This window comes from Eleutherodactylus coqui, chromosome 2 (assembly GCF_035609145.1).
Source record: "Eleutherodactylus coqui strain aEleCoq1 chromosome 2, aEleCoq1.hap1, whole genome shotgun sequence".
Lineage (NCBI taxonomy): Eukaryota > Metazoa > Chordata > Amphibia > Anura > Eleutherodactylidae > Eleutherodactylus > Eleutherodactylus coqui.
In genome coordinates this window covers 237,276,482-237,288,755 of record NC_089838.1, presented here as the reverse complement: position 1 = coordinate 237,288,755, position 12,274 = coordinate 237,276,482, and the positions used below count along the sequence as shown (strand labels likewise).

Below are 12,274 nucleotides of genomic sequence, written 5' to 3'. Positions count from 1 at the left end.
GTGAAGCTCCTGCTCCATCTGCCACAATTGATGATGATTGGGACTGGAGGGCCCATCTTAAAGCTCCTCCAACCAAATAAGAAATAGACAGCTTGTTTAACCCACTTGGAGGCTTCCCAAAAATGGGATGTAGAGTCTTTGCAAAATACACTATTTGGACCACTGTTTGGCACAAACCGAGAGTGCATAGGGACAGATATTTGATCAGCTTGATGTTCCCCAGGAGGCACTTCAGGCACATTCTCTTCAGATTTCTGATACCGTTACCCACTTAGACGACATAGAGAACTACTGTGAACAACCACAAGAAAACTTTTTGTAAGTAGATAGAATACATAGATCACCGGGACCAAAATCATCTGATTTATCTCATCCGAGATATTATTTGTCGTATTCATTTCTTCAAGGATATAGAGGCCATCCTGAAGGCGACCCAGCACTACACTTATACTCCCTGATTTGCCCAGGCGAACTCTTCAACTGTGCAGGGCCCTGAGACTCCTGCTCTACGGGAGAGATCCCCTATCAGCTTAGAGCTAAAAACGTCAGCAATATTTAAGACTCTGGAAGACCTCCTTAAATTTCTTGGTCTTTGAGTTGCCCATGATCATACTTCCAGATTGGCCCACTCTGGTTACAGTTCCCATTCTTCTGCCTCGGGATTGGTGGCAACCCGCCATGTCTTCTACATAAAATACTCGAGACCCTTGTTCTTCTCGGTCATGAAGATTTAGAAATGGAACCTAATTTTGCTTCTACTGTTGAACTTTGAGGAAACTGTCTGTCTGCCAGGATTAATCCTTAAATATCCTGTTACGGTGGGCCTGGTGAACTCCAATTCATTCTTGCCCTACCTAAAACAAAGTAATGTATCTTACTAAATTTGATAGTCTGTAGGATAAAGGTTCTGTTTGTATTTTTTTATATATAGGTGAATTTTCACACCATATAGTATTACCCATGTCATAGTCCTGCTCTTTGCTTCTCGGATCACCCATATGATAGCTCATCTATCCTCACGTTATCTGGTTAATTACTTAAATTTTACTGGTTTAGCCTTATCACTTTTCTCACCCACTTTTCATGCTTGGGTTAATAGGGGATGAAGTCCTGGTCCTTGGCAGGATATAATAAACAATGACAGGCTGCTCCTCATAGACTGCCCTTCCCTTTGTGGAAGACCCAGATGAACCTACAAATGACAGACAATGTTCTTCCTCTCGCTAAAGAAGGCCTCTAAGTGGTCGTCTGCCGGAAATCCCTCAGTGTGTGAGTTGCTTTCCTGCTATATGTGCTAGGGTTCTTTTACACTAGAGGACCTGTGGGGTGCAGATGCCCGACAGATCCTCCCAGTGATAAACCTTTCTAGTTCCTTTATACAGGAACGATCACTGCTAGTGAATGGAGACAGAGTTTGGCCTGTCCGCCTCCATTCCCAGTAATCAGGCAGTCATTCATAAGTGAATGACTGCCTGTTACACAGGCCAGGCAGGTGAGCGGTCCCCTTTAGGGTAGGATAACGGAGGGGACAGAGTAGCTGAGCAATGTCTGCGGCAAAATCACAATCCAGGTCTGCGCCATTTGTGCACATTTTGACTATAACCCAGGAGCGTACCCTCAGAAGACAAGGCGCTCGCCTCCCACGTCTTCGGCTGTCAACTCTTCCTTCACCCCCGGTGGCCTGTACTGAGCGCTGCTATAAGTGACCAGCGGCGCTGCTGAAGACTTCGGAGGGGAGTGCTGTGTCTTCCGAAATCAGCTGTGGATACGCACCAATGTACAGATGCTGACTCTGTTCTGTATGCGGAATGAGCCGCGAACATTCCACAACGTTTCCTCTCGGCCGGCTCACACAAGCGTAATCTCATTGCGTATTACGCTTACATATTACACGGTGCGGGGAGTCATTGATTGATTTCCATTGATCCCCTCACACTTGTGCATATATTTCTTACATAAATCCCGTGTGTAAAAAAATAGCGCGGCGCGTTCTATTTTACAGCCCTATGGTTTTCTATGGTGCGTTGGGAACATTGCGTATGTACGGCATGTTTATTTATTACGCGTATTGCTGAGAAACATCAGAAGAAAGTTGAAAAAAAATTAGAAACCAGTGCAGGTGTAAAACGTAAAATACGCTGTTCGCGCACAGGCAAAAATGCCATCTTTCCTGTCCGCTAGTTGTCCTCCCTGGTCACCTTTCCATCAGTGGCAGGGTTACAGCCACTTCTCCCAGTCCTTGCCGACTCTCAGGTGGGAGCCGACTGCCATGCTTCCCCGGTGGGCGCCCACCTCTAGGTAACACACAGGGGTGGCCGCTACTGCGCAGCCCAGCTTCCATTTGTTCCGCCAAGACGTCCGTGAACCTAAAGAAACAAGAGCCTGCGGTCGGCGCGGCGCACTGGAGCTTCTACCTCCGACTACTATTGTTTGTGTCAGGTCTCCGCCCGCAGCGGCACCCCGTCGCTTCTCGCATCCTCAGCGGCCACAGTCCGTGCCCGGAGACAGTGCGGGGGGTGCTGGCCGCGCACAGTCGGAGGAAGGGCCTGCCTGTACGAGGGGCTTCGTGAGGGGAGGCGGCTGCGGGCCTCGCGTGCCCCCCCCGTGTTTGTTACTTCGCACACTCCCCCATTTGCAGCGGCTGCCGCAGGACGGAGGGGGCGGACGGGTTGTGTTGTCGTTGCGAGGGCTGGAGGCGGACAGGATGGCGCGGCCCAGACCCCGGGACTACAAGGCTGGAGAGCTGGTGTTTGCAAAGATGAAGGGCTACCCGCACTGGCCGGCCCGGGTGAGTTACCCGCGGGAGCAGGGGGAGGGGCTACACCCACAAAAGGGCGGGAAACGCAGGCGGCGGCGGGCAGCGCCGTGACAGGTGAGGCCTGCGGAGCCCCGTGCAGATGTGACGGGTGTGCCCGGCCGGGTGAGGACAGTCAGTGCCTGCAGGTTGGGGCCCCGGCTCATGGATGCACCTTATTTACTGACAGACCCATTGAATCCCATTGGTGGGATCAGCCCGGGGGCCCCAGGATAATGATGGCAGCGTCTCCTCTATTCGCCCATGTTCACCAACCCGAGTCGCCCATTAAAGTTTTCATAAGTTTTTTTTTTTTTTGCATGCATGAAAAAGGTCTCCTTCACACCGGCGATCGCCATATATCGCCGTGGCAACATCGCATTTGTGACCAGGCCATTTTTTTTTGACCATCGGCGATGATTTTTCTTTGAGCGTAATTGGCATAGCTGGCGCCCGCGATGGACAACAGGAGTTTCTAACGTAAACGCGTCACACGTACATCGAAGGCCGCGCGTTGTGATAAATCAGAGGCTCCATAGAGAAACGTGGACCATTAAAAAAAGCACGCAGCGAGATCGGGCAGGCGGCGATGTCACAACATCGCAGGAGTGAAAATATCGCGAATTGGAATGAAGCCGTTGAAAAGCGTGGGCTTTATAATTCTATGTTGTTTTTTTTGCACTTTCACAAAAATCGCCCAGTTTTATTGCAAGTGTGAAGGCAGCCTGAGCGCAGATGTAGAAAAACGCAGCGAATGCAGACATACACGCGCATTGCCTGCGCCCATGAGACTGCGCCCTCCGGCCCTGCGCACCGCCACCTTCAGAGGTGCTGTCATAAATGCCAGTCGCGCAGCGTGAAGCGGGCGCTGTATGGGCGGTGGGCTCCATCACATGGCTGCTGGGGCTTTTGGTCTTCTGTTCCTATGATGAAATGGGAATGTTTTTGGCGGTCTGCAGCCCCCTGTGGCCCCTCTACCGTACAGGGCCCAATTCTCTGCCCGATGATCGGAGTGCTGAGTGACGCACGTGGCGGTTTTCCTCTAGCCAAGAATCAGCTTACGGGGGGCGAATGACACCCTGTGTCCTCATAGGCCGGCTGTAACCTCTCAGGTCCACAAGTATGGCTGCTGACGGAAACCAGGTGGTCAGCTGAACCCGGCCATGTAAATGGGCCAACAGCCCTACCGTTATACGGGAAAGTTAGCAGGTCCTGTCCCCATAGCAACAGCAAAGTAATCCCCTTTATTTAAATAGTGTATACATAGTACTTGGTGCGGTGGGCTCTGTCCCCAATGGGGTCCACAATCTGTATTGTCTGATTAGTATGTTTTTGGAGTGTGGGGGGGGGGAACACAAAAATGGGGAGAACATACAAACTCCGTGCAGATGTTGTCTGGTTAGATGTGAACCCAGGACCCCCAGTGCTGCAGAGCTGACCCCAAGCTACTGTATCTCTGTAAGTGTTAAAACCATAATGCTAGCAGAGCCCCCCATCCAGCAGACAGAAACTCAGCTTTGGCCTGTTGTGCTTGAAAAAGCAGTTACCGCTCCGAAACGCGTTGCACCTTGTACTGTTTGCCAATAAGTATCTGTTTCTTTCATCCCTGAGTACCACATCCCCTTTTCATCCACCTCCCACCTCCTCTGTTCCTGAGCCATTTTCAGTCCTCCAGTGGTGTCTTCCTATTGGCTTCCTTTGGATTCCCCTGAGCGCAGGAGTTCTTTTATCTTCATTCCCACTTCTATGTACCCTAATAGGGCGTATGAATTGGGGTTGTCTCTGTGGGGAGATGACATGGTGCAGACTCTGGTACAAGTGGTCCTATGGGTACTCCGACTACTCAGCTGCTGCTCACAGCTTACGGTCACTGAACATCTGATACAATGTAATAAAAAGCCATTCCAATAAAAAAACAAAACGATGCCTTTGTTCGCATTGGGGTCTCCAGGTCGGTGATTTTTTTTTTTTACAGAAAAATGCACAGAAATCTTTCTATGTCCGCATTGTGACAACAATTGGTCCATTACTTTTGGCTGGAAGAACAGCATTTACTGGACATGCATCGCCTCCGTTTACTGTATGCACGCATGGGATTTTTGCGGCGCGGGTTATCCTGTGCGGACATGCACTATAAAAAGAGGCGATGCTTATCCAGTAAATGCTGTTCTTCCGGCCAAAAGTAATAAAAATGAACTTCCACGTCGGAATAATCCCATGCAGATCTGCCACGTAATCCGTGGTAGGAGTGCAGGGCAGCCTCGGATTCCTGAGACATTAGTTCTTACAGATGCTGTCCATCCGCACGTGGATTAGCCCAAGAGGTGAATTTGGTGTCAAGTAGTGACATGTTTATATAAACTATTGCATGTATTTCCCTTCAAAAGAATGGAATACGGATTTTATGTGGAATCCATGCAAATTCCGCATCCAATCCATGTTAATTTCCTCGGCCTTGTACTCCCAAGGGTCCAAGAAGCTGACCTTACCGGGTAGTGATGTATGCTATGGGCCGCCAACTAAGGAGCAGGTGGGCATCAATGATTTGTTTCCCTTCACATCCCAAGTGCGTTGCAAGGACACCCATTGACTTCACGTCATGCTTTCTAGATGCCCCTGTGCCACGTTTATACCAGCACATGCCATGGCAATAGATATCCAGTATCACAGCATCTTTCATTATTACTATACAAATAAAAAATGCCAGAAGACTACAGATTTTTCCGTTCCTTTAAGAAGTTTAATAATTTCCTCCAGCATATACAGGGGTAGGAAAAAAAAGTCAGATCCAGCGCTACATCTCCATACTGGTGTCCTATAGTGAAATAACAATAGCATACTTGGATGCGCCACACGATGGTATGGTGCACTTACCCTTTGGGGCCCTGGAACATGTATTTTAATTTTGTGTTGTGGCCCCAGTAAGACATAGAGTGTAAACCTAATTGCAAAGTTGCAGAGTAGCACGTGAGAAGCAGGAATCCGCTTTCTGCGCCTCTCTAAGTCCCGTCGGACCGCTGCTATGACTGAAGTAAGGAAAGCACACTCAAACTTGCCTCCTTTTGCTACAATTGTAGCAGATCATCCAGGAAGCCATCCATTGTCATCTGCAGTAGATTCAGGCACCGCTCTGCATTGAAGGACCTTGGAATGGACACAGATCCAACATGCATTGAAGCAGGAGACAACTTTGAGTACGTTTTCCTTACTTTAGTCATAGCAGCGGTCCCACAGGACTTAGAGAGACGTGGAAAGCGGATTTCTGCTTCTCACATTTTACTCCTCAACTTCCCAATTGGGTTTTAATCTCTATCTCTTACAAAATTGAAATTGATGTTCCGCAGGGGCCCGTACTCCATACCATCATGTAGCGCATCCATACCTTCCTACTCAATTACGTTATTGTTATTTCAATATAGGACACCATTGCTGAGATATGGCACTGCTGCATTTCTTGACTGCCCCCTGTATACATGATACTATCAAGTCCATTCCTGCAGTAGAATGAAGCATTGGTATACATTGTAACAGACCACCCACTTCAGGGATCCCTTGCAGAAAAAGCGACGTGAGAAGGTACGGCTTGTGCCGGGCTGTGGCGGGGAGGAGGTTAATGCAGCTCAAGACATTTATTTTTATTGAAAGAAGACAAGGGTTGGCAGCGCTGGCTTCTTGGGGAAAGCTGTGTGCGATAATGGAGAATCAGCAGAATCCGTCTGCACACATGCAGTTACTAGGATCGCCGCACCTCCATGGCTTCTGCTGTGTTCTCCATTCACTAGGACTGCCTCATCTACAGTTGTAAGACAGAAAAATGATCTCCATGTTTACTCGCCCTTTTCAGAGCCGTGTTTTATGGGGAAGCTGATGTTTATTCCAGACCTATGGAACAGAAACGTTATGTCTTAGATTCCTTCATGTTATCATTGGCAGGAGAAGGCTCCGCGGCATTCATATGTTCTCATTTGTAATCCACAGATGTTGCTGATATAGTTTTGGTAATGGAAGTACATCTCGGCCATTGATGTTTTCAATTTTTACAGGGTGATTATCTGATTTTAGAAAATTAGGGCTAGAAAAAAAAAAGAGATTTGTTTCCTTTTTTTGTGCTTCTATTCATCGTACTCTCTTGAGATATTGTGTATTTTAATGTGTTTTCCAGTGAAGCCAGAACATTTTTAGTAGCCGTGTGATCATATTGTAATTGCAAATGGCAAGGGCCCCTATCATTCTTGAAAACTCGGGGGTCCTGTTCTACTAATCCAGGCAAATCTGTCGCAGATTTCCAGGGCATTATAACATGTTTGGTTGGTCATTATTGTGTGCAGTTCTTGCGGGTGTGTGAATGTGCAGATTTAGACCCGAACAGCATCAACAACTTGTGATCAGACACTGACGTCACTAATTTCATCAGACTGATCTCTGTCTGATAGTCACATTGTTATAAATAGTAACATTGTAGCTCTACTACCAGCTTCAGGATGTAAATGCTAGATACTGAGTGTACAGATATAGCTATCCACACACTAAAAAAAACATAAAGCAAAAAATAAAAAACTGATCTCAAGGTATCCAGCTACAAGCATATTATACACAATATTTTTATTACCATTTTTTTGCTCTATAAGATGTGCCGGATGATAAGATGTACCTAGATTTTAGAGGAGGGAAATAGGGAAGGAATATTTTGAACTTACCCAGGGACGGTGCAGGGGATAGTACAGGGTGACTGAGGGTCACTGTAGCTCCTTTATGAATTGGCTGAGCCGGGGCACTGATTGGCCAATTCATAAATCCCGCCTCTACAACGTGATTGGCTGAGCAGAGTTTGAAGGACCAATCAATGCAGTGCTGGATGAAGAAATCACAGCCCTCACATTGGTTCATTGAGTGCTGCATGGATTGGCTGAGTAGCGCTGGATGAACCAATCTGAGCCATTGCTCCCTGGAGGCGGGATTTTTGAATTCTGTTACCAGAAAGTGATCTTCTGTGGGCGAACAAGGACTGCAGGATGCACGGTGGAGCTTCTGACAGCAGCGGGAGCACCCGGACTGCACTTGATAGGTAAGTTTTTCTTTTTCTGGGAATGCAGCTAGGGCTTATTTTAGAGGTAGGGAAATGTATCGCATCTCACGAAAATCCCTAGTTCACGAGATGCGATGCAATAAACCAGCAGACTCAATAGGGAAAGATGGGCTATAGAACGTTGCAAATCGTGGTAGTATAGAGAATGTTGCGATCTTTTTTCTTTTTTTTTTCTTGCAACATTACATCAGACAGAACAACTAATGCGAAGGAACCCACAGGAAAGCATGGGCTTTACATACATGCGATTTGTAGCACTGTCGCCTTGAGAGAAAATCACGCGATTTGGTCACTCGTGTGAAAGCGAACTAAATACCGAGCACCGAAAAATTTATGGCGCTTGGTTCTGGGCTTTAATCCCGGCCAATAGTAAAAATATGGCACATGTATAAAGCTTCTGTTCCTGCAATCTAGCAGGAGCAGGTTGGGTCCTCGACGGGTAGTCACAGCCGAGGACCCGGAGAAGATGGCAGAACAGTTTTTAACCGCTTCTGTCTCCTCCTTTACAGGCTACATAGCGCTCAATGAGCGTTATATACTAAAGAGAGTAAGCAGAAGTGTTACTTACACTATTCGACCCGTCGATCACCGGATATCCTAGCAGACTCAGATCAACTCTGTTAGGCTGCTTTCATACAAGCGAGATAATCGTGCAAGATTTGTGCGTCACGAGAATGAAGGCTGAGTTGTGATTAGTTGCTGTGTGTAACTAAAACGTTTTTTTCTTTTAGGGTAGGTCTACACATACGGTAGCAGATTTTGGTGCGGATCCATACTGAAATCCACAGCATAATCTGTGTGGACTTTGCTGCAGTAGTAGCGGATCTGCAGCACATTTCACTCTATCAACTGAAAGGGTGAATTCTGTTTCGAATTTTGGGGCAGATTTTCCGTTGTGAAAAAATCGACACTAATTACATTATTTGCAAATGTACCTTTAGGGCTACCTCACATTGGCGAGGGCGATATTGGGCCGGAAATCACAACCCTATGTAAGCCTTGACATCCATGTCAAAGCCCCATGTATACAAGGTGTTTTCTATGTGAAAACAGCCTCTCATCACTGCAGGGATTAAGGGAATCCCCACTTTGGCTGTGACAGCCGCGGTAGAGTATGGCAGAGTTCTCCCATTGCTTTCAGTGGGGCCAGTGCTGCTGTAACCAGCCCCATTGAAAACAGTGGGCGATCTCGCAGAAACATAGGACATGCTGTGATGCTGTGATGTGTTTCCCGCATTTTATCGCATTGTGGTGCACTGCAGGAAAACATCACTCGTGAATGACCGCATTTAAAAGAATGGGGTTCATATTTGTGTGTCTCACAAATCTCACACGATTTTTCTCAGCAGTGTGAAGGCGCCCTTAGGCCGGTTTCAAATGATGATAAAATGATTGGCTAAGCACTGCTGAGTGACAGCTGGCTGGGCCAATCAAAAGCCAGCAATGGATGCGTCCAATCACAGCCATTCAATGAATGAATGACTGGTATTGGATGCACCCAGTGCTGGCTTTAATTGGCTGAGTGGGCTGTCAATCAGTGGCACTCAGCCAATCAGAGCAATCTCTTGTTGGAGGCGGGTAATTCAAATCCCCGTCACCGGAGAAAAAGTTCTTCTGCTGGCTGACAAGTCCCGAAAATGTGCCGGGAACACCGATGGAACCTGCAAGGTGAGTTGTTTTTTTTTACAGTGTAGCTAGGGCGTTTAGCACTGCCAAAAGCACCAAGTACCAAGTTGTACTGCATTTTCGGCAGCGCTGAAGCCGCCGCCAATTAATTTCAATGGGCAACACAGAGCTGAAAATGGCCAAAAATAGGACATGCAGCACTGTCAAAGCGCAGCATTAAAGACGCTGCGTTTTCAGCCTTGTGTGAGCAGCCCCATTGAATTGAATGGGAGCGATGTACAGCATTTAGCGCTGTGCTGAAAAAGCAGCGCTAAACGCTGTACAAAAACGCCTGCGTGAGGGAGGCCTTAGTGACTACTTTTACTACAGAGAAGTGTGAAGTAAAAAAAAAAAAGACAATCCGACTGACCCCCAGAGGTCTTATATGACGTCATGGGGGACATAGATGGTACAAAAATAATTACTAAAGTAAGAGAAAGAAAATTACAGAATAAAATTACCCACCGCTGATGCCAACCAAGATTGTCGCCATATGCACCCTGTAATCCCAAACTATACAAATTAGATTTTAAAACATTCTAAACAAAATGAGGAACCTGTTCCTGTAATTAAGAATAAACATCTATAAATTAAAAAAAAAATTTTTTTATCCCTAATAAAACGGGGAAGAAGTCGGCTAAAAAAAAGCTATAAAAGAATAGCCCTTTATGAACCCATAGGAAAGCATACATGCAAATTGCATCACTGTCGCATCGCAATGAAGTCGCCCGTGGGGACGCAGCCTAAGGTCTCATGTCCACGGGGACAGATCCGCACCGAGTGTCCCTCACGCGTGATCCGCATCCCATAGGGATGAATAGGACACCCCGCAGGTAATTAAATACGTGCGGGTGTTATTTTCCCGTGATGCGCGGATTGCGTGTGCGGGAAAACACTCGCAGCATGCTCCATTTTAGTGCGGGTCTCCCGCGGGGACGGCTTCCGCAGACTTCTATTGAAGCCTATGGAAGCCACCTGGATCTGCGGCACTACCGCAGCTGAATTCCTGCTCTCCGGCGCGGGAGAGCAGGAGTTTTTTTAAAAATGGAGTGCACGGCGCATGCGCGCGGCACGCTGCCGGCGTGCCGAGCACATCTGCCGGGCTGAAGAAAGAAGATCCGGCCGCGACGGAGGGCAGATCTGCAACGTCCGGACAGGTAAGTAATGCTTACTTTTTAGCCTCATGTCCGCGGGAAAGGAGGGACCCGCTACGGGATTCTGCACGAAGAATCCGCGGCGGTCCTGATTTTCCTCGTGGACATGAGGCCTTAAGCTACAGCACATACTTACCGGGACTCCTGGTGGAATTATTGCTCCCCTCGGGTAGTACAGCAGGTAACAGACAGCCGGTACCAGAGCGCATGTGAGACCGCTATACTAGTACACAGGTGTGGAGTGCTGACATGGCGCCTTTACAGCCGGTGCAGGGGTAAGTACCAGTGTCCGGCAAGTGTCCAGGGAGAATATGATTGATGATGTATCCTCATGATAGGTCATCAATAGTTAATCGCCTGGGGTCCGTCGCTCAGAACCCCGACCAATCAGCTGAGCGGACGCATACTGTCAGCACCGCAAATACACAGAGGTTGGAGCAGAAGTCTCTGCGATGACCTCTGTGTAGTGGCCGGCGCTTGCAATTGCATGCACAGCTTGCGTTGATTTCAATGATACCCCAGCCTGCAGTTACAAGCACCGGCCACTACACAGAGGTCATCGCAGAAACTTCTGCTCCGACCTCTGTGTATTTGCGGCGCTGACAGTATGCGCCCGCTCAGCTGATCGGTCGGGGTTCTGAGCATACGTCATCAATAGTATTTTCCACCGTCAACCCCTTTAATTTGTGAGTCTTTGATTTAGGACTTCTGGGTAGTAACAAGTGGGGTAACAGGAGATCGTTTGAGCCCTGGATGGTAATCTATAATGGTGAGACACGTTAGTAGAACTATTACTAATGGAGTAACGGTGTAACTGTGAGGGCCCTTGGGGTTAACGCACTTGTCACTTTCTCTCCCAAAATGTGGCATTGCTTTTTTTCAATTATTATTGTATTTTATGGTTTTAGGCTTTTAATAAAATTATTCTGCATATTACGCTTATAACTGAATACCTTAAAAGCCTTTTTTAAAATGTATTTCTTATAAATGCTTGATTTTATAATAGAGACTCTGGGTCCTCCATAAGTCATTCAGGATAACCGCACCACTACTACACTAAGAAAAAGCAATGCAAGAATCTGATATATTACATACATTGTGTAGGTTCACTGCAGGTATAAATCAATTTAATTAACTCCATTTTAGTTACATTGTCCATATATTTATTTTACTCATTTACATAGCGTACAGCGCTGTGGGATATGTATGTGCTAATATGGAATATGGAATTGCCGTCTGGTAAAAAAAACTACTGGTAATCTCTATAAATCCATTTAAAGGGGTTGTGCTAAGACTACAGCATAACTTGCTAAATGGTGTGGTCAAGACTGCTGAGACCCCCTCTGATTGCAAGAACAGGAGTCCCATGTCCTCCTCTGCCAGTCACTGGGGGTCGCTTCTTCCCCCCGCGCTGTGATGTCAGACTGAACAGAGCGCTGGCTGAACATGCACATTCATTTCAATGGGGCTGATGGCAATACCGGCTATCTCTGGCAGTCGCACTGAAAGTGAATAGAGCACCAGTGTACTTACGTGACCAGTACTCCATTCAGTCTCCTCCTCAGTGCGGATGGG

The 12,274-nt window shown here is 47.3% G+C and overlaps 1 protein-coding gene across 1 annotated transcript in view; it reads left to right on the top strand.

Moving 5' to 3' along the window:
- The first annotated feature begins 2,341 nt into the window (after positions 1-2,341).
- Positions 2,342-12,274, top strand: part of HDGFL3 (HDGF like 3) — a 47,006-nt gene continuing 37,073 nt past the window's right edge. The window contains exon 1 of the mRNA XM_066592675.1: positions 2,342-2,788. Within this exon, the coding sequence (XP_066448772.1) occupies positions 2,705-2,788 (84 nt within the window). The 5' untranslated portion in view covers positions 2,342-2,704. The remainder of the gene's footprint in view (positions 2,789-12,274) is intronic.